General features: G+C 40.1%; 1 protein-coding gene across 1 annotated transcript; it reads right to left on the bottom strand.

Annotated features, from left to right (window-relative positions):
* Positions 1 to 3,182: 3,182 nt before the first annotated feature.
* On the bottom strand, positions 3,183 to 13,544 carry LOC100560034 (zinc finger MYM-type protein 1). The gene is made up of 4 exons (XM_003216525.4): positions 12,943 to 13,544; positions 11,122 to 12,759; positions 4,508 to 4,621; positions 3,183 to 3,230 (listed from the first exon to the last, which is right to left on the bottom strand). Exons 1-4 carry the CDS (start codon positions 13,300 to 13,302, stop codon positions 3,183 to 3,185), a joined length of 2,160 nt encoding a protein of 719 aa, XP_003216573.2. The 5' UTR covers positions 13,303 to 13,544.
* Positions 13,545 to 27,647: the final 14,103 nt, after the last annotated feature.

Raw genomic sequence — 27,647 nt, 5'->3', positions numbered from 1 at the left:
CCTGAAGAGGATAATCCACTTCTTAAGGTGTTGATCTACATTCCTCCCAACTGAATGTGCTCCTTTTTAACTCCTGGCAAAGTGCAATTACAGTTTAAAGGGAATATTTATGTACATTACTTAACAACATCACTGCAACGTAGTACTCACACATCAACACTTAATTAGTGTAAGGATAAGTGACATAATTGCTACAAGGCATGTATTTCCTATAATGCAAAGCAATTTCATGCACCATGCACATTTTAAATACCTCTCCTGAAATTCACCCCCCACCCAGGCTGAATTTTCTCAACTCAATAGGCATTGCATCCCATTTCAATGGGATGCAATGCTGCATCCGGTGTTGGTGTCATGGTTGCTTCCCTAGGGAGTACTTGATATTGCTTTAATATACGTTCAGATTAGAAAAGTGAGAAAGGTGATTTGTAGCCCGAAACACATTACTTCTAATAGTAACATAACCCTACACAAGATGGAATGCAACAACCATTTTCAGGAACTCACTGCAAACCTCTTCATAACAATTCTCTCTCTTTAAATGATATTTAAATTGTATTAAATCTAAGTCATCCCTTTTGTGTTATTACTGTTTCATTGGCTTTAATGTGGCTTTTCATTTTCCCTACCTGCTACTTTATTTTTATTGAATTTTTATTACGAATATAAGAAATAAAGAAAAAAAAACAGAAAAAATAGGAAAGAGAAAAAATATTCAGGAAATTACCAAGATCTAGGCATACAATAGCTTTAGGCCATGATCAATTTATTAATATAAACTGGTCATGATCTAAATGTAATTGTAAAATCAATAGCTATATGGGAAGCCAAGACATATACAAATGCAATTTATTCACTGGACCTGACCTGGTTGGGATTAACGAATGGATATTTAAGCTTAAAGAGTAAGTATGATGTAGTGGTTTGGGTATTCCACTAGGGCCCTATCTACACTGCCACACAATGGAGCTTGAACTGCACTGAACTATATTACATGAGTTCACGGTGATCACATAATGCAGTTTCAAACTGTATTATATGGCAATGCAGACAAAGCCTTTGTCTCTAAAAGATCAGGAATTCAATCTCCACTTCACCATGGAACCTCACTTGGTAACCATGGTTAGATTACATCCCCCCAGCCTCAGACGAGGGCAACGAAAAAGCCCTCTGAAAAAATCTTGCAATGAAACCCCTGTGATAGGTTTACTTTGGCACAATAGGTTGCAAATGACTTGAACAACAACAATTTAGTCTTAAATCTAATTGTTAGAGCATACAAATGATCAAATGATATTTGATGTAACAACATGACAATAGTGCAAATATCATTTATTCAATGGGTATATCATAATTGGAACTAACAAATGGATTTAGGCCCATGAATTTGAACTCTGACTGTGAAATAAGGAGACCAGATACAGAATATGGATCTAAAGGGCAATTTCTTGACCTATTTATAGTGATACCTTTAGTTAAGGATTAAATTAGTTCCATGACCATGCTCTTAACACAAATTGCCCTTATCTCAAAGCAAATTTTCCCACTGAAATGCATTAGAATGCCATTAATCCATTCCAGCCACCCGAACATCCCCCCTTCCAATTTTTTTGCTATATGTTTTTAAATTAGAAAATTTGCTTTGTAAGTTGTAGTGAGGAAACACATTTGAGGCAAAAAAATGTGTGTTGGCCAGTATAACATCAAGGGAAAATCTGCACATTCACATGGAACAATAAAAAAGAATGATCAACTTTAAAATGATAGAAGCACAAAGTTGTAGTAAGGAAGCGTAAAATGAAGAAGTAGAAGCATCATTTTCTTCATACTGTACTCATTCCAGCCTCCCTCCCTCTCTTGCTCTCTCTCTTCATGAAGTCAAACATACCAGAAATAAAAACCACACAAAATCAACTAATCCAAAGTTCCTTAAAGCAGATAAGAGCAAAGCACACAGCACTCTCCCAAAGCGGACAACAGCACAAAACACAGAGGAACAGGGCATAAGGACTGCGCCCTTGAAGCCCTAAATCCGCTTACACTCACTCCCCCAGTACTAGTGCTCTCTCAACACAAAACGCTGCTCATATGTCAAAGCAAAACCTGGGCCGAGCAACAGCTCTTAGCTCAAGTTGGGACACTCATATGTTGAGGTTGTTGTAGCCCAGCCTGAGGTTGGGCCTGTGCAACCTGTGATTGTTCCTACTCCTGACTCTGTGATGGTTCCTGCATCTGACTTGTCAAGAGATTCTGCCTGAGATTCCTATGCAGCCAGAAGTGGAGGAAACTGCTGTCCCAGGCCAGCCAGAGTTTGGGCTGGAGGATTCTGGGAACAGGCACACAATGGTTCCTAGCCAGCAGCTTGAACTGCATTCCTTGAAGGAGTCAAGGTCGGGTTTGCCTTTGCCAGATTGGCATTCTAGTGAGGATTTTCGTTGTGATAAGGCCAATGAGCTTGACCGTAGAAAAGTGATTTATCAGCAGAGGAGAGAATAGGAGGGTTTTCGGCACAGCCAGAGATTGTTATTCAGAAATAATAATGAGCAGTCTTCCCATGGCAAGAGGCCTTGAATCTACCTTTAAGAGGAACTGTGTTCTCTAAGAAATTCAGAGGTAGTAACTTTACTCATTAAGAGAGAGATCTCTGCTTCATGCTCAATGTTCCTGTGAATTCCATGTAAATTTCTGAAGCCTTGTACCTTGATTCTTGTTCCAGTCTTGTCCTTGCTTCTGGGGATTTTTGTGTATCCAGTTGATGTTCCAGTAATTTGCAGTTTGGATTTCTGCTCCAGCCAAGACCCTGCCTTGTGTTCCAGCATTGATCTTGTACTTTAAATTAATCTTGGGGTGTCATCTCCTGTGTTCCAGTTGGATCTTCCAGTTTTGCCTCCTGTGTTCCAGTTTGATTCTGTGCCTTAGACTAATCCTTGATACCTTGCTTGGACTAATCTTGATACCTTTATTGGGAATAACTTTGATATCCTGTTTGGACTCTGATCTTTGAATGACTTTGATAGACTCTTGCTTCAAGATTCTCAAGTATTTTGTCCTCGTAGACTTAAACCTCATTTCATTGACTTTGAACTTTGGTTTGCTACTGCTTGCATATAATCTTCAATAAACAGCTTGCTTACTTGCTTATATTCTGGGGCTCCAGTGTGGTTTTGAGGTGCCTCTGCAGCCTAGAGGTTCAACAGAGGTTCTGCTGTATTTATAATTTCTGGAACCACCTGTAAACAAAAACACCATTAAGGGGAATAAACCTGAAATGATTCAACTCTTATGTTAATAGCCACCTAGTGAGAACTGTCCTTAGGCCGGGTTTCACTCCCTTTGGCCACCTCCCAGGACAAATTTCTTTGGCTGTACCTCTTGGCAATCATCACTAGAAGGCCATCCTGAGGGCATAATAGATTATACTGCTATCAAGCTATGAGTGAGAGGGAAACAACTGTCGTAACATTGTTATTCAAGTGCTTGTTCACATGGTTTCTACAATGCTACCATGATTAAATTTCATTAATGATCTCATACTTCCTCTTCCACAAAGGGTTAAAGCAAGTTCATACCAGTAGAATGTTTTCAGATTTAAAATTTTGCATTTTCAGAGCGAAGCTTTCAATGTAAGGTGTGAAACAGCCCTTCTACAACCAGATGGCACTTCCAAAATTAGGGATGGATGGATCACTCTATTTCCTATCACTGTCAATTTTGTACATATTTGTCACCACATCTTTTCAATTTTGATTTTTTAAATTCAAAACAAACTCATATGTTCTAAATTAAATATATACCTTTCCCCACTGAGAGCTTATCCATGGGCTGCCTTTAAAGTTTAGTATTTTTCTTTTACAAGTAATATTAACCTGTTCAAATCCCCAAAAAACCACCTCAATACTTTGGGATTAGCCATCTCTCTTTCCCTAGATCTTCCTTGAGACACATGATTTCACATTACAGTACCCAATTCTTCCTTTCTTGGCCTGAAATGGTTGAACTGCCAGAGACACAAGATGCATATACACTATAGAATAAATGCAGTTTAACTGACATGGTTCAATGCTATGAAATCATGGGGATTTAGTTTTATAATGTCTTTAGCCTTCTCTGCCAAAGATTGCTGATACCTCCCCAAACTGCAAATGCAAGATTCATAGCATTGACCTTGGCAGGAAAAGTAGTGTCAAACTACATTTATTCTACAGTGTAGCACCCAAGCTGGATGAGAGGAATCCCCCCTTCCCCAATGCTGGCTTGGCCACTTTTTAAATGTTGTGATTAGTTTATTGATTGTCATTCATGTATATTGGAAATACTATACAGGTAGATCCCAAGTTATGAACAAGATAGGTTATGTAGGTTTGTTCTTAAGGACCTTGTCACATGCACCACCAGAATCACTGAGAATTGTAGCAGACCATCCCGGCTTCTGCCCTAACTTCATTACACAGGAGGAAACATGAAGAAGCCGGCTCCTTCCATAGATTTCAAGGGAAAGACAGGATACCTCTTTTTGGCGGTGGCAGGGGTTTTTCATCAGTTCAGCCATGGAGCCACCCCAGAAGGACTTCTCTGGAGTGTGATGGGAGCCATTGTGCTCTGTGACAGAACTGTTAAATACCTGCTGCCACCAAAATGCGTGAAGAGGTTCAGTGTTGAACAGGTTCATTATTTAAGTGTAACTTCAGCCAAATAGATAGATCGTAGGCATGTGTGATTGATTTAAAAAAGTTTCAAACATCATGGAAAAATAGGGCATGCTGGTACTTCATTTCTAAAATGTTTCTAAAGTATAGTTAGTGAAAATGTCATTACTATAACGAGCGTAATGAAATGTCATTACTTTTTCATTATAGTAATTGTGCAAGTGGGGAAACTTCAGGGGCTCCTTTCTCCCTCATTTTTACAGCTATTGGGGTGAAGCTTGCCACAATAGTAGAACACATTTACCACTGCTAGCTCATTAAGTTTTGGAGTGTTTCACTTACGGATTTTTGGGGAATTTTCAAAGTTTTTATAAACAACATTTTAAAAAACTACAAGAGCTATCTCCTTGAATTTTCTATACAATGACAAAAGATAACAGGGGATCATCCCCCCCCCCCCCAATTTCAGAAATATTCATACATCCACTCATTTTAGGGATTTTAATTTTTTTTTACAAAAATGTTTTTTAAAAAAAAATAAAAAAAATAAAAGCCATGATAGCTACCTCATTGAATGACTCTCATATTAACCAATAGAACTTCCATTTAGGGATTTCTTCCCAGGCCAGCACAGTGATTTACTTAATAGAAGTATCAGTCCACTTCTTTGCAGATTGAACAATTTATTTGAACTCTGGCTGGCTGCTGCTATGGAAGGACAAATCTCTCCCCTATCCTGATTGGGGCTTTCTGATGGTGAGCAGAATTCTTGGAAATGTAGTTTAGGGCAGGGCCTTTTAAATTCCCTGGTATAGGGTTCCTCACCTTCCCAAATGACATTTCCCAGAATTCTGTGTTTTCTCAGTCTCTTTCCCAGTGAAATCTGCTTTCTCCCTGATGCTTCCCTCTCCTAATGGCGAGAGGTCATTAATTTAAAAAGGAAAGGTAGCCTTTTTGGCTTTGCTTTGCTTGCTTGTGCTGAAAATGAGAGTGATTTTGGAAGACTTCCAAGGTTTACAAAATTCAAATAAAAAGTATTGGGTAAGTTTTGAGTCTTATCTTTTTGGCACGGGCCATGTCCATGTATCGAATATCACATTGCAAGTATGAATTTAAGGAATTTGATACAACTTACAATAACTAATGAAAGAATGGCACACCTTAATAGATAGAGAGATAGATCGACAGACAGACAGACAGACAGACAGACAGACAGACAGACAGACAGACAGATCTGGGTTGCTGTGAATCTTTCAGGCTGTATGGCCATGTTCCAGAAGTTCACTCTCCTGACGTTTCACCCACATCTGTGACAGGCATCCTCAGAGCTTGTAAGGATGCAACTTCTGAGGATGCAACCTTGCAACCTCTGAGGATACCTGCCACAGATGTGGGCAAAACATCAGGAGAGAAAACTTCTAGAACATGGCCATACAGCCCAAAATACTCACAGCAACCCAGTAATTCCGACCATAAAAGCCTTCGATAATAGATAGATAGACTGAGAGATAAATTGATAGAATAAGGAAGGATTAACACCCCTGTGGTGTTTATTTGGCTGTCTGTGCCCATGTTCAAAAGATTTCACCTCCTTTTCTGTCCCTTTAATAATTTGATTTTGAAAAAGTTGGCTTGTTATGGAAACAAGTATTAGTGATAAAGCTTCAGCAGAGATACGTTTTACCCATTATTCATGAGTGAATTTCCCTTCCTAGGGGTAGATTTCTCTCACTTCCAGTTGACTCATTTGGGGGGGGGGGGGTAAAGTTCTGAGCCAGTTTGGAACTGTCAAGACACCTGGCCGGTTCCTAAGTGGAAGCAGCTGTAGCTGTCTTGACAGCTACCCCATGCTGTCTGGGTTCAGGTTATCCACTCCCTCTTCCAGCCTTCTTCATGAGGCTTGTGTCTTAGCAGAAGGTTGCTAGCTGACTACAGTTGCAACACTAGTGGACGGGGTGTCACTTAGGGTCCTTGCCCAGCAGTTTGGCATGAATTCCCCACAGCCTTTTAAAAAGCTCAGGGTGCCAAGCAGGCTTCATCCAGCATCTGAGATGCCAGATCAAGTCCACTTTTCCTTGTCAATGTAACACCATTCTCAGTTAATCAAGAATCAATGCAAGTAATGTGCAAGTTGTTTTTAAATAATATGTAGATTTAAATTTTATTAAAGGTTTTATAGATTTTATTTTTTTATTTTTAAATACATTGTTAGGTTTCAATTATTGGGGAAAATGTGTATTAATGAATGAATTAATGAATGAATGAATGAATGAAAAGGAGGAACAGGAGGATGTTTTCACTCACCTCTTACCAGTGAGGGAGTCTGTGACAAGCAGAATCTGGATCCTTGTTAAAAGTCCTTGCCACAGTCTTGCTTGCTGACAGGAAGAAGTTGGAAACATTTTCTTTATTGCAGCCTGATTAGAAGCGGAATTGACCTGTTTCAGCTCATCCAGCTGCTGGTTCATAAGGTGGGATGGGAGGGACAGGCCAAGAGGTGTTACATTGTTACCAATGCATAATATATAGAATTATAGCACTAGTTTATTGTTGGTGCAATGTCATGTGCTTTCCTAGGAGCATTAATCTGTATCTTACAGTTTGGTTCTGCAAACTCAGCTTGACAAGATTATATACTGCTGTCATCCTGTTGCACATTAGTATAATTCTGATTTTAGTCTCCTCAAATGACAAGTGTAGCTATTTTATAGCCATGTTGGGCCATAAAACATTTTGAGCATTATTTTGCCACTGGAACATCTCTGACAAGATATGCATGAAGATCCAGCATTTATTAACAGAGCTGGCTTTCCCTCTTTTCTATATTGGGAGATCTGGTTATAAATTTTTCATGCTGTAGTTCTTTTGTCTGTCAGCACCTTTTATTTGGGGGAAAGGGGAGCTTGACAGCCACTTTCACCCCTCTTCCTCCTTCACACAGGCAAAGTGAAGGCATAATAATGAAGAAAAATAAAAAAGGATATTCTCTGAAAACTTTCTATTTTTAAAAAAAACTTTGATTTTTTTTACTCTGCTGATTTGAAGGTAATATAGAAACATTAAGGAAGAGTTCATGCAGGTAGCCTGACAATGTTGAATCAGAAGATTTATGGTCTGTGGAAGAAATTCTTCATGATAAAACAGAAGGTTTTCACAATCCTCTAACAGTGTCCATCTTAGTCATAATGTTTATGCTAGAGGATGATATAAAGAGGGGCTGAAAAATACAAGTTGTGGAAAATCTCTTTAAAAAAAAAACAACCAGATATATAGGTGAGGCTTCACATTTGGAGAGTACATTCTACTTTCAATACTATTCACATTTCAGATCTTTTGTAAAAAAAATAAAAATAATTGACACTTCTATCTTGCTACACAATTTTCCTAATTTTCCAAAGAGTGGCTGCCTGTTCTTCACATATATATATGTAGACATACATTTCTCTCCTAAATGAGGATATAATATTACATTTTTAATATATACATATATATCCTGTTGCTAAAAAGGCAGCTATCCTTGCAGTCAAAGAAAGAACATTTCCCTTCCATGCTAGAAAGTTTTATATACAGAACTTGACCAGATGACGATAAATGCAACTCTGGAGATCAAACATTTGGAATTGATAGATCTGGGACTACACTATACATGGTGTTGACATAAAGTAACACAGAACAATAATGAAAATTGTTGTTTGACACTACTTTAAATTTCATGGCTTAATACTATGAAATCATGAGATTTCTAAGTTTGATGATGTACCAGCACTCTTTGGCAGATAATGCTAAAAACTGTAAAACTACAACTCCCAGGATTCTATAGCATTGAGCCATTACAGTTAAATGGAGTCAAACAGCATGAATTCTATGGTTTAGATGCACCCAGTATCATCATGGATTGGTCATAAGTAAAGAGCAGTTGCCTATATGTTGTATTATAGTCCTATAGATAAAACTAAATAACATATTCCACTATTTTACCATGCAGAATCATTTGACACCCTCAACCTGTTATGCAGCACTGTGCATGAAATGTTTTTTGCATTATGAAAATCACCTTGCTTTAAGCCTGACATATATGATGTATTTTGGGATACATTCTTCCTGAAGCCAAAGTTGAAAAACTGAGTGGGAAGTCATAGACTATTTGTTTGAAAGCCATAGGATTTTTATCACAAGAAGAACAGATAGAATCATAGAGTTGGAAGAGACCTCACAGGCCATCCAGTCCAATCCCCTACCATGAAGCAGGAAAATCACATTCAAAGCACCCCCGACAGATGGTCAACCAGCCTCTACTTAAAAGCCTCCAAAGAAGGAGCCTCCACCACAATCCAGGGCAGAGATTTCCACTGCCGAACAGCTCTCACAGTGAGGAAGTTCTTCCTAATGTTCAGGTGGAATCTCCTTTCCTGTAGTTTGAAGACATTGTTCCACGTCCTAGTCTGTAGGGCAGCAGAAAACAAGCTTGCTCCCTCCTCCCTATGACATCCCCTCACATATTTATACATGGCTATCATGTCTCCTCCCAGCCTTCTCTTCTGCAGGCTAAACATACCCAACTCTTTAAGCCTCATAGGGCTTGTTCTCCAGACCTTTGATCATTTTAGTTGCCCTCCTCTGGACGCTTTCCAGCTTGTCAACATCTCCCTTCAATTGCGGTGCCCAGAATTGGACACAGTGTGATTCCAGGTGTGGTCTGACCAAGGCAGAATAGAGGGGTAGCATGACTTCCCTGGATCTAGACACTATACTCCTATTTATGTAGGCCAAAATCCCATTGGCTTTTTTCGCCACTGCATCACATTGTAGGCTCATGTTTAACGTTGTCCACAAGGATTCCAAGGTCTTTTTCACACGTACTGCTGTCGAGCCAGGCGTCCCCCATTCTGTATCTTTGCATTTCATTTTTTCTGCTGAAGTGAAGTATCTTGCATTTATCTCTACTGAACTTCATTTTGTTAGTTTCAGCCCATCTCTCTAATCTGTTAAGATTGTTTTGGATTCTGCTCCTGTCTTCTGGAGTATTGGCTATCCTTCCCAATTTGGTGTCATCTGCAAACTTGATGATCATGCCTTCTATCCCTTTGGCTAAGTCATTAATAAAGATGTTGAACAGAACTGGGCCCAGGACGGAACCCTGTTGCACTCCACTCGTCACTTCTTTCCAAGATGAAGAAGACGTATTGGTGAGCACACCTTTTGGGTTTGTTCGCTTAACCAGTTACAGATCCACCTAACCGTAGTTTTGGCTAGCCCACATTTGACTAGCTTGTTTGCCAGAAGATCATGGGGGACCTTGTCAAAGGCCTTACCAGGGCCGGCCCAAGGAAATTTTCAAGTGTAAGCGAAACAGGATTTTGGTGCCCCCCCCCCCCCAAAAAAACCCAATCACCGAGAAATAAAAGGTAGAAGGTAGAGGTGAATAGAATGGATAAAAGAGTTTACCTTACAACCAGAAGTTTATTAACAACATTATGTTCATATAGTAACATTACATAGAATTAACACCAATCTTGCATTTTAATAAATAAATATTTTAATAAACTTTGCAACTATTTTAATTTTTTTGTTATTTCTAGTCTACAAGTACTACACAAAGGTTTCCTGGTCATGATCTCTCTTCAGAAGATTTTCCAGACTTTGGACTAGCTTTAGATCAGTTTTGTTTGGGAGAACAATAGGAGAATAGGAAAATAGATACTTCCTTTCTCAGGAAGTGAACTCTTGTCCTTCAGAAGTGCCATGCCAGCGTGGACCATTGTAATGGGAGTGGCAACATAGCCAGCCTATGGCCCCTTCACTTGAGTGGATATTTTAACATCCAGTTTTCCTTAACACAAATTAACTTGAACACTTGTAAAAATTAAAACCTGATTTTTCTGACTTTCAATTTGGAAAACTCATGTACTAGGGAATCTGTGTCCATGTCATCCAACAAGCTATTTTCAATGGCCAAGGTTGATAGTCCACTCAAGCGCTCTTGACTCACAGTAGATCTTAAGTAATTTTTTATAAGTTTCAATTTTGAAAAACTCCTTTCACCGCTGGCCACGGATATTGGAAGTGTTAACAGAATTCTCAGTGCAATGTAGATATTTGGGAAAACATCCTCCAAACCATGATTTATAAAAGACAAGGCATCAGCTGGGAGACTTCCAGGGGGAAGCATATTTGCAAGTAATTGTAGCTCTTTATACAGATCACCAGCATTCACATCGTGGTCTTCTCCATCTGTCAAAACAGTTTCAAGGCGTTGACAGGCGTACTTCAATTCGTTTTCATTCAAACATTTCCCAAGGCTTGAAATGTCATACAGAAATTTGAAACTTCCACTATGGTTGTCCATTAGCTGAAATCTCTCCTTTAATGAGGATATTGCTGTGTCAAGCACAACAAAAAAAAAGTTCACTTTAAAAGACTCTTTGCCAGAATGTACAGCTTCATCTTTACATTCATATGAAAATTGTCTGCTTACTTTTCTCGGTCGAGCTTCCTGTTCGTTTTCAAAGTCGGCAGTAGCATCGATTTTTTCTGCCAGTTCCTTTGCATCTGTAATGATGCTATTTAGACCTTCTTCAGATCTCATCCTTTCTAGAAAACTTTTCACACTCTTAATAAGAGCCATAGAATTTTGAAGATCGATTGACACTTTTTGCAACTGTTTACTAACGATATTTATCTTGTGCAGGATCTCATGCCATGTCACTATGCTGCACAGAAATGTGAAGCTTTGCAGTCTTTTAAGAAGAGCACCAGCACGGCTCCTACAGAGTCCATCAAATTTCTGATCATGAGAAGCTTCATATACGGCATCATATACTTCTTCAATATGGAACCTCAAAGGCAACAATGCTTCGATTCTACTTTCCCACCTAGTACTGCTAAGTGGATTGAGTGTGAGAGTTGAAACATGCTTCAACAAAGTACCCCATCTTACTGGGGAACCTGAAAAAATGTTATAGAGGTCTTGTATGGTGGCGAAACAGTCTGCTGCAATCTTGCAAGACATAGCTGCATCATTTATGACCAAGTTCAGGGAGTGGTTTCCACATGGTACATAAAAGGCTCTAGGATTTAAATCAAGGATCCTCCTCTGGACTCCAACATGTTGTCCCTTCATTGCAGAACCATTATCATATCCCTGGCCTCTCATGTTTTTTAATGGAATACGTAGTGCTTCCAACTCATGGAGTAATATTTCTGTCATACCTTCACCTGAAGGATTGGCAACAGGAACAAAGCCTAAAAAATGTTCCTTAATCGAGATATCTTCATTTGCTTTACATGTAACAAATCTAACCACCAACGTCATTTGTTCGGTGTTGCTAATATCTGGTGTGCAGTCCAATATAATAGAATAATATGTTGCCTCATGTAGTTGTTCCAAAATATTATTCTGGACCTTGCCTGCCAAGAAAGCAATAAACTCGTTCTGGACATTTTTACTCAAATAGTGGACATGTGTTTCTTTGGAAGTGATTCTTCTCACATGTTCAGCCATCGGATCATCAAACTGTGCTATATGTTCTATCAATTTTAAAAAGTTGCCATTATTAGGTTCAAATAGAACATCTTTTGTCCCTCTAAATGGCAATCCTTGAACCCCCAAAAACCGTGTAGCACATAGCAAGCGTTTCAGAATTTGATCCCAATGTTTAATTTCAGCATTAATAAGTCTTTCATGCTCTGCATCGATAGTTTTGTTTAAATGCAAACGTTGCGAGAGCTCACGCCAAGATGAACGGTTTTTCATATGAGGACGGGATTTCTCGTGACTGCTCAAAAGCCTGCCCAAGTTCCGCCAGTCAGAAAACCCTTGGCTACCTGCAAGACCGGATGTGTCGTTTCCAAAAATTTTGCAAGTAATACAAAACACTGCATTTTTTGATACAGAATACTGTAGCCAATATCTGTTGACACGCTCTCCATTACACAACTTCCTTGAATAATGAAATGGGGAAAATTTTCTGCCATGAATGTCCTTAGGAAACTTTATGCCTCTGACTTGCTGTGGTCCTCGCTCAACAATTATTTTCCGTGCCTCATCATTTATTTTGAGTGGCCACTCTCCACAATCATTGGAAAGAAATAACAATGGGTCTCTTCTTTGTTCCTGAAAAAAAAAAGGGGGGTGTATGTTAACTTCTAGAAGTTTTTCTAAGATGTAATGCAATGCAAGATCAATAAGTATAATACCTCGTTATGCAATCTTTAAATAAAAAATGAACAAGACAGGCCAAGGCCAATTATATTTCCCAAAAATCTGCACTAATATTTTTAAATTGAATCTACTTACAGATTCAATAGCTTGCCGACTAGTAGATGGCAGGGCTGCATCTCTTAATGAATCCTCATCCACATCTTCAGTGTCAGTCCCAGTAATGCCAATACAGGAAGGTGGTAATGGTATTGCTGAAGTTGCAGTGAGAAGGTCTTGACTGGTTGATGGTCCTGGTAGAGGCTCTGAGATTGGTATCTTTCCGTCATCAGCATGATCTGATTCAGTCAATTTAGTTGTCTCTGGCTTTCCTGTCTGGCATGATGGTGAAGTCGTGAAAAACCTTTTTAATGCTTTAGCTTGACTCTTATCTTCTTGGCTATGCTGCAACCTCCTTTTACGATGAAATGCTCCCGATGGCTTCTTCTTGCTTGACATTTTCTGCTAAAAAACCCAACTCGTCATATAAGGAAGGGGATTGACGCAGAACAACTTTCAGCTTATGACAACACAGCAGAAATACAGCCTGCAGCTCCATCCAAGAACAGTAGAGTCTCATTTATCCCACATAAACGGGCCAGCAGAGCGTTGGATAATCAAAAAATGATGATTAGCATTGAATAGCCTTGCTAGACCTGGTTATGGACCAAGCATTTGAGCATTATTCCTTTTCATGCTATACTTGAGGACTGTTTAAGTACAGCAGAGACTCTACAGTAGAGTCTCTACTGTAGAGTCTCACTTATCCAACATAAATGGGCCGGCAGAACGTTGGATAAGCGAATATGTTGGATAATAAGAAGAGATTAAAAAAAGGCTATTAAACATCAAATTAGGTTATGATTTTACAAATTAAGCACTACAACATCATGTTATACAACAAATTTGGCAGAAAAAGTAGTTACATGTGTAGTAAGGCTATGTAGTAATTACAGTAGAGTCTCACTTATCCAAGCCTCGCTTATCCAACGTTCTGGATAATCCAAGCCATTTTTGTAGTCAATGTTTTCAATACATTGTGATATTTTGGTGCTAAATTCATAAATACAGTAATCACTACATAGCATTACTGTGTATTGAACTACTTTTTCTGCCAAATTTGTTGTCTAACATGATGTTTTGGTGTTTCATTTGTAAAATCATAACCTAATTTGATGTTTAATAGGCTTCTTCTTAATGCCTCCTTATTATCCAACATATTCGCTTATCCAACATTCTGCCAGCCCATTTATTTTGGATAAGTGAGACTCTACTGTACTGTATTTACAAATTTACCACTAAAATATCACAATGAATTTAAGACACTGACTACAAAAACATTGATTACGAAAAGGCAGACTGTGTTGGATAATCCAGAACACTGTATAAGCGAATGTTGGATAAGTGAGATTCTACTTTAATATGAAATAATTACTGGGATAGAATAATGCAGAACAATATAATCTCTAAAACCAGGACAATAAATAAAGACCAACAGTCTGAAAGCATTCCACAAAGGAAACAATCAGGGCTAGCTAACACCTCCCAACAAAGTATTCCCATCATCAAAGTCTGATAAATCCACTGTTTTCTCACGGCCACAGACAGTACAAGCACATAACATATCGCAAAGAACACCACTCTGAAAACAGGGGAATTCCACACAGGAAACATTCAGCGCCAGCTAACACCGCCCAACAAAAAATTCACTCAGGGAGGAAACAGTCAGGCTTTAAAGCTGCAAGGCTTACATCCTAATCATTTTCCCTAATTGCAGCATTCATGCTTGCATCTAACAGCCAAAAAAAAACCCAATTAGAAATATTGTATATTCACAACCTTTAGGAAATAATATCCCCTGATGGCACAGCGTGTTAAAGCGCTGAGCTGCTGAACTTCTGGACCGAAAGATTTGAATTGGGGGAACAGAGTGAGCCCTCACTTTTAGCCCCAGCTTCTGCCAACCCAGAAGTTCAAACACATGCAAATGTGAGTAAATCAATAGGTACTGCTCTGGAGGGAAGGTAACGCCGCTCCATGCAGTCATCCCACATGACCTTGGAGGAGTCTACGGACAACGCTGGCTCTTCGGCTTAGAAATGGAGATGAGCACCAACCCCCAGAATCAGACATGATTGGTAGGCTAGAGCAAATTTTTCGTTATTTCGTTAAATTAGTTAAAAATTCGTTTCGTAAGCAATTTTGAATTAATATTGAACCATCTGCTCACTGCCCTTACAAATATTACGAATTTGAATAATAAAAGTACCTTTTTTCGTTTGTTTCTGATGTCTTCGGATGAAGCTGTAGCCCCTCTGAGAGGAGAAGCCATGTTGGCATGCCTCTCAGTCAATCAGAGCGGAAGAGGGAGGGAGGGAGAGGCATGGACATCGATCTGCTAGCATTTTAAAAAAAATGTTGCTTCAAAAATCCCCAAAAATCAGTGGATGGGTCAAACATTATGAAACTTGATAGGCAAAGAGTACTTAATTTTTGCTTCCATTCTGGCAAATTTCATCATAATAGCTTTCATAATGCAGGAGAACGAAGCCTCTGAATATTGACCATTAATGAAGCAATTCGCCATAACGAGAGAAAAAACTCCATTTCCCAGAAGCCTTAGCAAGCCAATCAAAGTGGAAGGAAGAAGGACAGGGAGGCGTGGCTATCGATGTGCTAACATTTTAAAAAAATGTTGCTTCAGAAATCCCCAAAAATCAGTGGATGGGTCAAACATTATGAAACTTGATAGGCTGAGTACTTAATTTTTGCTTCCATTCTGGCAAATTTCATCATAATAGCTTTCAAAATGCAGGAGAAGGAAGCCTCTGAATATTGACCATTTATAAAAGCATTGGGCTGAAGCCAACGTTTCTCCAATAGTACTATGCCCACTTGCAAACTACAATTCCCAGGTGTTCCAGGCCCTCTCTCCTCTTAACATTCCCCACCCCCTTTTGTCCTCACTTAGAATCATAGCGTCATTGAACAGTAGAGTTGGAAGAGACCTCGTGGGCCATCCAGCCCAACCCCTTCTGCCAGGCAGGAAGACACCATCCAATCCCTCCCAACAGATGGCCATCCAGCCTCTGCTTAAAAGCCTCCAAAGAAGAAACCTCCACCACAGCCCGGGGAGAGAGTTCCACAGCTGAACAGCTCACAGTGAGGAAGTTCTTCCTCATGTTCAGGTGAAATCTCCTTTCCTGTAGTTTGAAGCCATTGTTCCGCATCCTAGTCTGCAGGGCAGCAGAAAACAAGCTTGCTCCCTCCTCTCTATGACTTCCCCTCACATATTATACATCATGTCTCCTCTCAGCCTTCTTTTCTGCAGGCTAAACATGCCCAGTTCTTCAAGCCACTCCTTATAGGGCTTGTTCTCCAGACCCTAGATCATTTTAGTTGCCCTCCTCTGACCATCTTGACCAAACTTTCATACAGTATGTGAATTCTTGGAAGGTATGAGAAGTTTAGAGAGAAGGAGGGAGGAAGAGGTTTGAATTTTGGACTCCAATTGTGGCTTGATTCCCCACTCAGCCACCCACTTGGGCAAGTCACACACTCTCAGCCCAGAAAAGCCAATGGAACAGGAAATAGCACTTTCAAACCAGGAACTAATTTCCTTATTCAGAGGCTGATGGCCATCTGTCAGGAAGGATTTGATGGTGTACTATGATTTCTGTTCCTGGGTGATAAATGTCATTTCCTAATTGGTTCTGTCATAGAAACATGGCAAAATCTATGACACTGCCTGAACTTTGTGCAAGCGACATGGATGGAACATATTATGGTTTGGTTCACCAATTTAACAAAGTTTCAGCCACAAAAACAAAGTTTCTGAAGTAGAACAATGACTTTCACAGTAAAGACAACCCAATGAAACAGGAAATAAGACTTTCAAACCAGGAACAGATTTCTGCAATTATTAAAAAATGGTTTATTATAAAAGCTATGAAAATTCGCCAAAAATCAGAGGATAAGGGAAACGTTGGTGAGCTATCAGTGTTAAATGTGTTCTACCACTGTACCAAGTTTGAAGAAGATCACTCAAAAATGAGGGCAGGAGAGTCCTGTAAAATCTCCCCTCGTGCTGTTTTTTTTTGGCCACTGCGCATGCGCGTCCGCCATTAACGAATTAATTTAGAAAATAACGAATTTTCGTTAATTTCGAATTTTTTGGGGGGCAAAATTCGGAAATGACATCAGAAACGAAATGCTGGTGCCCCCTACTTTTGAAACGAGTTTAGAATCAATTTTTTCATGGATCGCTCAAGCCTAATGACTGGACTTAATGAGGTATGGATACCTCACAATCTTTGAGGATGCCTGCCATAGATGTGGGTGAAACGTCAGGAGAAAATACTTCTGGAACATGGCCACACAACCCGAAAGACATACAACAACCCTGTGATCCCGGCCATGAAAGCCTTCGACAACAAGTTTACCCTTTACCTTAACTACCACCAATTCCTCAATACAGTAGAGTCTCACTTATCCAACACTCACTTATTCAACGTTCTGGATTATCCAACGCATTTTTGTAGTCAATGTTTTCAAAACATTGTGATATTTTGGTGCTAAATTCATAAATACAGTACTTACTACATAGCATTACTGCGTATTGAACTACTTTTTTCTGTCAAATTTGTTGTCTAACATGATGTTTTGGTGCTTAATTTCTAAAATCATAAACTAATTTGATGTGTAATAGGCTTTTCCTTAATCCCTCCTTATTATCCAACATATTCGCTTATCCAACATTCTGCCGGCCCGTTTATGTTAGATAAGTGAGACTCTACTGTTCTTTATTTCCCAGAACACCATACTTCGCCACAGCAAAGCGTGGTTGGGCACAGCTACTTTATTATTATATAATATATGTAATTATTAAAACTATTATTAAATTATATTATTAAACTAATTATTAAAACTATAAATCCCAGCAACTACAACTCCCTACTCAATTAATTTTTTAACATAACATAAAATCACCAACTACAACTCCCAAAACAAGGGATTAAACAGTAGGCTTGCTCAAATAATTCGTTTTCCCCGTTTACCGTTATTGATTCGTTATTTTCGTTTGTTTTGAAGCAATATCGAACCTTGGTTGTCCACACGCCTGGATATCGCGGTTTCGAACCGTGATTGGCCGTTTTCCGTTATGGCGCCTTTTTTTTCGTTTTTAAAAAATGCTTTGGCAAATCATCCAAACTTGTTTAAGTCCACTGGGGCAATCTAGCGTGTTGTTTGCACCTTGTAGCCAATCAGAGAGCACGTTTAACCAGGGGGAGGGGCTGGTAGGACGTCCTGAGCGTGCACACACGCCTCGTGGCTCAGTCGCACTGGGAATTTTGGAGAGGGTGGAAGGGAGATTTTGGTGCAGGCACTGGCAGGCAGGAAAGATTGCTGCGTCACAGCATGGCTGTGTGAAGACCGGGAGAAAAGGTGGGGTGGCTGGCTGAGTTTGGGTGGTGTGTGTTAGTTGGGTCTTTCTTTTTCTTTTGTTTTTGCAAAGGGCTGTCCTGTGGGTGTTTTTTTCCTGGTGCTGCGCCATTTTTCCTCTTGCGGGCGGGGTGGGCTTTCTCCTTTCTTTTTTCCACGCAAAAGTGTTTTTGGAAACAAGGGATCCGAGCCAGGGACGCTTCCTGATAATCCTAAGCCAAGTTTGGGAAAGAGTTGCATATCCCATACTTCCCTGTACAAAATACAACTCCTTTTGGGGAAAGAAGAGGGGGTGCCTTTGTCCCTTCACCGCGCTCAAACACAAGCGGGGCTGCTTGTGTCTCAGCCAGGGACGCTTTCTGATAATCCTAAGCCAAGTTTGGGAAAGAGTTGCATATCCCATACTTCCCTGTACAAAATACAACTCCTTTTGGGGAAAGAAGAGGGGGTGCCTTTGTCACTTCACTGCTCTCAAACACAAGCGGGGCTGCTTGTGTCTCAGCCAGGGACGCTTTCTGATAATCCTAAGCCAAGTTTGGGAAAGAGTTGCATATCCCATACTTCCCTGTACAAAATACAACTCCTTTTGGGGAAAGAAAGGGGTGCCTTTGTCCCTTCACCGCTCTCAAACACAAGCGGGGCTGCTTGTGTCTCAGCCGGGGACGCTTCCTGATAATCCTAAGCCAAGTTTGGGAAAGAGTTGCATATCCCATACTTCCCTGTACAAAATACAACTCCTTTTGGGGAAAGAAGAGGGGGTGCCTTTGTCCCTTCACCGCTCTCAAACACAAGCGGGGCTGCTTGTGTCTCAGCCAGGGACGCTTCCTGATAATCCTAAGCCAAGTTTGGGAAAGAGTTGCATATCCCATACTTCCCTGTACAAAATACAACTCCTTTTGGGGAAAGAAGAGAGGGTGCCTTTGTCCCTTCACTGCTCTCAAACACAAGCGGGGCTGCTTGTGTCTCAGCCAGGGACGCTTCCTGATAATCCTAAGCCAAGTTTGGGAAAGAGTTGCATATCCCATACTTCCCTGTACAAAATACAACTCCTTTTGGGGAAAGAAGAGGGGGTGCCTTTGTCCCTTCACCGCTCTCAAACACAAGCGGGGCTGCTTGTGTCTCAGCCAGGGACGCTTTCTGATAATCCTAAGCCAAGTTTGGGAAAGAGTTGCATATCCCATACTTCCCTGTACAAAATACAACTCCTTTTGGGGAAAGAAGAGGGGGTGCCTTTGTCCCTTCACCGCTCTCAAACACAAGCGGGGCTGCTTGTGTCTCAGCCAGGGACGCTTTCTGATAATCCTAAGCCAAGTTTGGGAAAGAGTTGCATATCCCATACTTCCCTGTACAAAATACAACTCCTTTTGGGGAAAGAAGAGGGGGTGCCTTTGTCCCTTCACCGCTCTCAAACACAAGCGGGGCTGCTTGTGTCTCAGCCGGGGACGCTTCCTGATAATCCTAAACCAAGTTTGGGAAAGAGTTGCATATCCCATACTTCCCTGTACAAAATACAACTCCTTTTGGGGAAAGAAGAGGGGGTGCCTTTGTCCCTTCACCGCTCTCAAACACAAGCGGGGCTGCTTGTGTCTCAGCCAGGGACGCTTCCTGATAATCCTAAGCCAAGTTTGGGAAAGAGTTGCATATCCCATACTTCCCTGTACAAAATACAACTCCTTTTGGGGAAAGAAGAGGGGGTGCCTTTGTCCCTTCACCGCTCTCAAACACAAGCGGGGCTGCTTGTGTCTCAACCGGGGACTACACCAATTTAACAAAGTTTCAGCCACAAAAACAAAGTTTCTGAAGTAGAGCAATGACTTTCACAGTAAAGACAACCCAATTTAACAGGAAATAAGACTTTCAAACCAGGAACAGGTTTCTGCAATTATTAAAAAATGGTTTATTATAAAAGCTATGAAAATTTGCCAAAAATCAGAGGATAAGGGAAACGTTCCACATTTTGGTGAGCTATCAGTGTTAAATGTGTTCTACCACTGTACCAAGTTTGAAGAAGATCACTCAAAAAATGAGGGCGGGAGAGCCCCCTAAGTCCCCCCCCCTTCGGGCTGTTTTTGGACCACCGCGCATGCGCGTCCGCCATTAACGAATTAATTTCGAAAATAACGAATTTTCATTAATTTCGAAAAATTTTGGGGGCCAAATTCGTTATTAGCAACAAAAACGAAAAAATGCCCCCTCTAGTTTTGAAACGAGTTTAGAATCAAATTTTTCATGGATCGATCAAGCCTATTAAACAGTAAACATGTACTTTTATAGAAAGCATGTACAAATTAATATTTAAATATGTATTTGTATCACATATCTGAAATTATTTCTCACATTACTACAGAAATGATTCCATAGATGGAAGAATTAACACATTAGAATGCACACACATTAGAAATTGGCCCATCCACTTCCATTTTTTATTCTATGCTTCTATATATTTTATACTGTTTACTTTTTGTACAATTGATACACACAGTCAACTGTGACATGAGAGATGCCTCCCACAGGATGGTAACATAATTAAATATCCAGGTGTTCCCCTGGGCAAGGTCCTTGCAAATGGCCAATTATCTCACACCAGAAGTGACTTGCAGTTTCTCAAGTCACTCCTGACAACAAAGAAAAAATAAAATAAAACTGATTATAGTAGTAAGAAGCTAGGAAACATGAAAGCACAAGAGCAATGCCCATCCATTTTGAAAAATACTGTAAGATTGACTTGTAAGTTTAGTTGCAACTTGTCACTAATTCAGACAGCCTTGATTACCTTGCTCAGAAGGCTGCTGGAGACCTGTGGTATCCCTGGCCCTTGATTATTTATGTTAAAAGATTGTTGTTTGGCTGGTTGTCCTAGTCAGTCCCCACACACCACACGCCACGTGGAAGATGTTTTGCTTTCAGTACGCATGCACAGCGCGGGCTATGGTATTGCGCATGCGTAGAGGGTAGATTGTTAGTGCCTGGAAGCTTCCACGGGTGAAATGCGCTGTGCGCATGCGCACAGATACAGATAGGCACAGATAGGCCGTGGCCAGGAAGTAAGGGCCAAATGGGCTATCTGTGCTGTGCCCGTGCGCACAGCACAGATAGGCCATTTTGCCCTTAGTCGACAAACTAAGGGCAAAATGGCTTATCTGGCTGTGCGCATGTGCACTGCCAGAGAGGCCATTTTGCCCTTAGTTTGTCGACTAAGGGCCAAATGGGCTATCTGTGTTGTGTGCATGCGCACAGCACAGATAGGCCATTTTGCCCTTAGTTTGTAGACTAAGGGCAAAATGGCCTATCTGTTTTTAGCGGTTTGGCGTGGGCGCGGGGATTGAAGCCCCGCGCCAACACCAGAGGCGTCGTGGCGCTACGGGCCGCTGTCGACGCCTCGACAGCGCCCCTAGCGGCCAGCGCCCGAGGCGGCCGCATCAGCGGCCTCTTATAATCAACCGGCCCTGGGCCTTACTGAAATCCAGATACGCGACATCCACAGTGTTCCCTGCATCTACCCAACTAGTAACTCTATTGATAACTTCTGTGAAGGCACAATTCAACTTTCTCCACTGCAGTCTAAAAATACTTATTCTTCACTCTTCTAAAAAAACTCACATTGACTATCTTTCCTGATGACTTTTCAGACTGCCTTACTCTGCAGAACCAGAGTATCTCTGCCTTCTGAAGGAAAGGAAGCAAAGGTGAGGCTGGCAATGCCTATGTGTACAGTATATCAAAAACTGTTGGGGACTAACTTATTTTCCAGAAAAATACCCCTACATGTTGTTCTTGTTTTTAAAACAATCTAAAAAAAGTCAGCATTAATTCATTCAGCAGTAACCCATGGCAGGGTGCAACATTTATGCAGAGAATGCTGCCACTAAATGCCAACCAAAGGATGGAGGAAACTAAGGGTATCTGGATCAACAGCACCATACAGGCACATTTCTGCTAACTATGGAAAATTACCCAATAGGATAATTAACATAAGACCTGTAAAATGGGGCAGTCAGCAGCTGTTGCATGGGTGACATGGATCCTAAGTGCACATCACATCAATTGTGATTACAAAATTACAAGATTACAAAGTGGTCCTTTTTTTAAAAAGGGAAATCACACTTTACATAATATAATGGAGTTGTTGCTATAGTTATTATTTTCTTAATGGCTTATTATTTTAATTGGGTTTTTTAAAAAATATTATCATAATTTGATTGCTTTTTAACTTTTGCGTGCTGTGAATTTTTAACTATGTTTGTTTTAATGTTGTAAGTTGCCTTTAAAGCCAAAGTGGAGGGAATGAAAGATATGGGATTACAGCCTGTGTTGGATGGGGTCACACTCCCCCTGAAAACCCAGATTCACAGTCTGGGGGTGCTCCTGAGCTCATTGCTGACCCTGGAACTCCAGGTAGCCAAGAGCGTCTTTGCACAATTAAAACTTGTGCACCAGCTGAATCCGTACCTTGACATGCCAGATCTGGCCATGGTAATCCACACCTTAGTCACAGCCCGCTTGGACTACTGCATTACTCTCTATGTGAGGCTGCCTTTTATGATAGTTCGGAAGCTTCAATTGGTCCAGAGATTGGCAGCCAGGTTGCTAACTGGAGCACAGGAAGAGAACCACTGCCATGTTGCAGCAGGTCCACTGGCTGCCAATCTGCTTCCGGGCTAAATACAAAGTCATTACCTTTAAAACCCTAGACAGCTCAGGTCCATGCTATTTGATTAATCACATCTCCCCTTATAGACGAACTCGGACATTGTGGTCAGCAGATGAGGCCCTGCTCTCAGTCCCACCCCTGTCTCAAGCATGGCTCGTGGGAATGAAAGGGCCTTCTCAGTGATCAATCCCCACCCTAAGGAAATAAAGATGGCCCCCTCCCTTCTCGCTTTCAAAAAACAACTGAAAACATACTTCTGCTCATTGTCTTATGAAGAGGAAGAGGATTAAATCCTTTGTTCAGAGTGGTTAGCTGCCCCTGATTGATTCATGTCTGGAACTCCTCTTTTTTCAGAGTGCTGCTCATTATATACTGTTCTGATTTTGGAGGGTTTTTTTAATGCTGGTAGCCAGATTTTGTTCATTTTCATGGTTTCCTCCTTTCTGTTGAAATTGCCATATGCTTGTGGATTTCAATGCTTTTCTGTGTAGTCTGACATGATAGTTGTTGGAGTGGTTGAACATTTCTGTGTTTTCAAATAATATACTGTATCCAGATTGGTTCATCAAGTGCTCTGCTATGGCTGATTTCTCTGGTTGAGTTAATCTGCAGTGCCTTTCATGTTCTTTGAATTGTGTTTGGGCGCAGCGTTTGGTGGTCCCTAAGGAGACTTGTCCATAGCTGCATGGTATACGGTAGACTCCTGCAGAGGTGAGAGGATCCCTCTTGTCCTTCGCTGAACATAGCATTTGTTGGATTTTCTTAGTGGGTCTGTAGATAATTTGTAGGTTGTGTTTCTTCATCGGTTTGCCTATACGGTCAGTGGTTCCCTTGATGTATGGTAAGAACACCTTTCCTCTGGGTGTATCTTTGTCTTTACTCTCATGGCTTGTTCTTGGCCTTGCAGCTCTTCTGATGTCTGTGGTGGAGTATCCATTGGCCTGTAGAACACAGTTTAGGTGGTTTAGTTCACCTTGCTGAAGGTGAAGTTCGCAGATTCTTTGTGCGCGGTCTGTCAGAGCTTTGATTGTACTTCTTTTTTTACTTGGGTGATGGTTGGAGTTTAATGAAGGTATCTATCTCTGTGTGTAGGCTTTCTGTAAACTGTGTGGCCCAATTGTTGATTGGGTTTGTGGATGACTAGAACATCTAGAAATTGCAGTTTTCCTTCCTTTTCTTTTTCCATGGTGAATTGGAGAAGCCATTGAAATCCACAAGCATGTGGACAACTTCAACAGAAAGGAGGAAACCATGAAAATGAACAAAATCTGGCTACCAGTATTTAAAAAACTCCAAAATCAGAACAGTATATAAGAAGCAGCACTCTGAAAACAGAATAATTCCAGACAGGAATCAACCAGGGGCAGCTAACGACTCTGAACAAAGGATTCCCACAGGCCAGGAGGTGAAGCTGGGAAGACAATTTAATGCTAATTAACGTGATCAATTACAACATTCACACTGGCCTCCAACAGACAAGAGTTCTTTTCCCCACCCAGGATCTTCCAGAGATATATAAATATATATAAACCTTCCTTGCTTAGTTTCTCCATATACCTCACAATCTCTGAGGATGCCTGCCATAGATGTGGGTGAAACGTCAGGAGAGAATACTTCTGGAACGTGGCCATACTGCCCGGAAAACACAAAACAACCCTTTGATCCTAGCCATGAAAGCCTTTAACAACACAATAAAACTAAAGATGATGATGATGATGATGATGATGATGATGATGATGATGATGATGATGATGATGCTGATGATATAAACAGATTTGTTCAGTCTAGAATTCCTTAACTCATCTCCAAATATGGAATACTGCAAGGTCTGGAAGGCCAAGAAGGTCGGGGTCATTTTCACCATCCTGTTGTAGACGCCTAAGGCTGGCTCTACATGAAGGCAGTTTGAAATGACTTTAACTAACATGGTTCAATGAAATGGGATTTGTGGGTCTGTACAGCAAAGGCTAAATATCTTGCAAAACTACAACTCCCATGATTCCATAGCATTGAGCCATGGCAGTGAAGTGGTATCAAACAGCATTAATTCTATGTGATAGATGCATTCTTAAGTCAGTCATTAATAACTAAAGCCCCTTTCATTTTAGAGTCACTTGGCCTCAGCCCCAAATCAATCACACCTTTTCAAATATGCCTAAAAAGCAATGGTATTGATGTTGATGTTTTGAAATGTCAGTGTTCTGAACACATCCTTTCTTATGGCCCTTGTGACTAATATAGTATGGAAGCACATGTAGAATGAAAGACAGATTGTTGTTATCTGTTGGTGAGAAGTGTGTTCTATTTATTATTATTTACTGAGTGCCAGGTACTCCAGCCATATGTGCCACTGCCTGCATTTAATTTTACAGTGTGGTATAAATGCCAGTGTGGGACTGGGATTCTGAGAAATCAGGGTTTGAATCCTGATCAGCCAAGTCATACTCTCTCAGGCACTAAGCATTGTAAACCTCTCCTGAATAAATCTTGCCAAGAAATTCTATTGTAGACAATGGCATATGTTGGAGTTGGTTTGAAGACACATAACAAGAAAGGTGTCTGAACAAACATAGACTGGTTTAATATATGGATTATGGATTATTTTACATCTTATTTAGATTAAGCCCCTTTGTAGATTCACAGACAAAGAATTATTTTTGTCTTGAATTCCATCTATAATTCAGACACACAGTATATATTATCACTGTGAAAGCTTAAAGTCATTTGTATTTATAGAGTTTTAAAATAACTACAATGTTTATGGTCTGTTTCAGATACTGTAATTTTACCAGGATTAAAGTCTTGCTCTTCATATGCAATTTTCAGATATGTAGACTGACTGCTACTTCAGAGGTTGTTTCAAGATCTTTTTTATAATATTTTCATCATGATATCAACATTTCAAAGACATCCTTGTCATGCTCCCCCCCCAACACACACAGTATTCTAGAATGGCTTTTTCGACAACTTAAACACAGCATTTTGTCTTAATTCAGACATATCAAAAGCTGTAAGAAGAAACAAACTTACCCTTAGGTGGATACTTGCCATTATTAGATACAAACTGAGACATTTCTTTTCTTTGATCACCCAAGTTTCTTTAATGTCAACAAGTTGTCATTTGCCTCCCCACTCCACCCTTTTATCGTTTCTTGCATCTAATTATGGGCTTCTACGTTTTAATATGTCTATACAAATGCCTTAAAGGCTAAAGAATGTTTATGTAGCTTGTCCCTATCATGCTGATTCAAAGCAGGTTGTGCTATTTTCAAAAGCATTCATTTATTTGAGAAGATGAAAATAGATTTTTTTTTCTTCAGATTCTGAATATTTTTATGGCATTCTAATTTGGGTTTTTTTTTTCAATTTTTCAAAAACTGTTTCAATAAACTTATTGTTAAAGATCTGTTGGATGTATTAAACTCTCTGCAGGAATGTATATGTGCCTTTGTAGATCAATTGAAATATGATAAAAGGTCCAATATATATTTGACATAGGCACAATAACCAGTTTCCGAAAAGGCCCTCTCCCTTGTTCCCAACAAAGAAGCTTGAGAGGCTGATGGGACAAAGAAAACCTTCTCCGGATGATTATAGTGTTCTGATAGGTTTATAAAGAGAAATACCTTCCTTCAAATAACCTAGAACCAAGAAATTACAGTCTCTTCCCCTTACTCTGACTCTCCAAACCAGTCAGTTATTTCAGTCATGCATTTATTGGACAAATTATCTAGCACTACTGGTGCATATCTGAATAAAGTCTTAGAATGAGATAAGATATATACCCAACTCTCTAACTCTCTCCAGAATCCAGTTACTTGCTGATTAATGGAAAATGGAAAAGATCCCAAGTGATATCACTCTTCCTCAATTATCTGTTAGAGAAGACACTAGTGACAGCTGCTGTCTGTTGTTCCTTCTGTCTCCTATCTCTTCCTACCATCTTATCTCTCTTACCTCCCCAATAGTAACCAGGCAGCCAATAAATGCTAAAAGAACCAAGAATATGCGCACGCACACCTTGCCAAGTGCTATATAGACAAAGCAATGCTTCAGTTCCTTTCAGCATTGCTACCAGCTACTAATTATGATTGATTGTACAGAAATGCAAAATGCTCCAAAATCCAAAAGTACCATCACGGGTGTCTAAGATAGTAACGCCTTTGGTTTCAAATATTTCGTGAATTAAACTTTGTTTTATATACAGTTATTAGTACTGTTTCATTATCCAAGTGGAGGCCACTAGGGGGCTAGAGAGGGAAGGATAGTCAATTTTATGGAAGTGGAGGGTGGTTTGAAGAAGTAAAACCATTTGCCATTGTTTTCCTGTTATTCCTCCCCTCACCCATGTTCCCATCATGGAAACAGCCCTTGTTTGTGATATGAGAAGGGGGAGGGGGCATAACCAGCAAAGGTGAACATGATTTTTCTCCTTCGACTACCCCACCCCCCATAAAATGTACTATCCTTCTCTCTCTAGCACCTCCTAATAGCCTCTGCCTGGATAATAAAACAAAACAATATTTTTGAAAAATTTTCAAATATCAAATATATATTGTATATATACAATGTATATACAATGTATATATATATATACATTGTATATATATATTGTATATATACAATATACAGGCTATGTGCATATGAAACATAAATGAATTTCATGTTTAGACTTGGGTCCTATTGCCAAGATATCTTATAATATACATGC

Source organism: Anolis carolinensis, chromosome 2, assembly GCF_035594765.1.
Source record: "Anolis carolinensis isolate JA03-04 chromosome 2, rAnoCar3.1.pri, whole genome shotgun sequence".
NCBI lineage: Eukaryota > Metazoa > Chordata > Lepidosauria > Squamata > Dactyloidae > Anolis > Anolis carolinensis.
The sequence above is the reverse complement of the archived record's forward strand: the minus strand, read 5'-3'. Positions and strand labels throughout refer to the sequence as shown.

What these genes read in the sequence shown, in the direction of transcription:
- LOC100560034 (XM_003216525.4), bottom strand. Translation starts at nt 13,302, where the DNA reads ATGTCAAGCAAGAAGAAGCCATCGGGAGCATTTCATCGTAAAAGGAGG. An exon ending in GTCGGCAAGCTATTGAATCT is followed by an intron (nt 12,760 to 12,942) that starts GTAAGTAGATTC and finishes TTTTTTTTTCAG; the next exon opens with GAACAAAGAAGAGACCCATT. An exon ending in AGGAAGCTCGACCGAGAAAA is followed by an intron (nt 4,622 to 11,121) that starts GTAAGCAGACAA and finishes TGGTGGCAGCAG; the next exon opens with GTATTTAACAGTTCTGTCAC.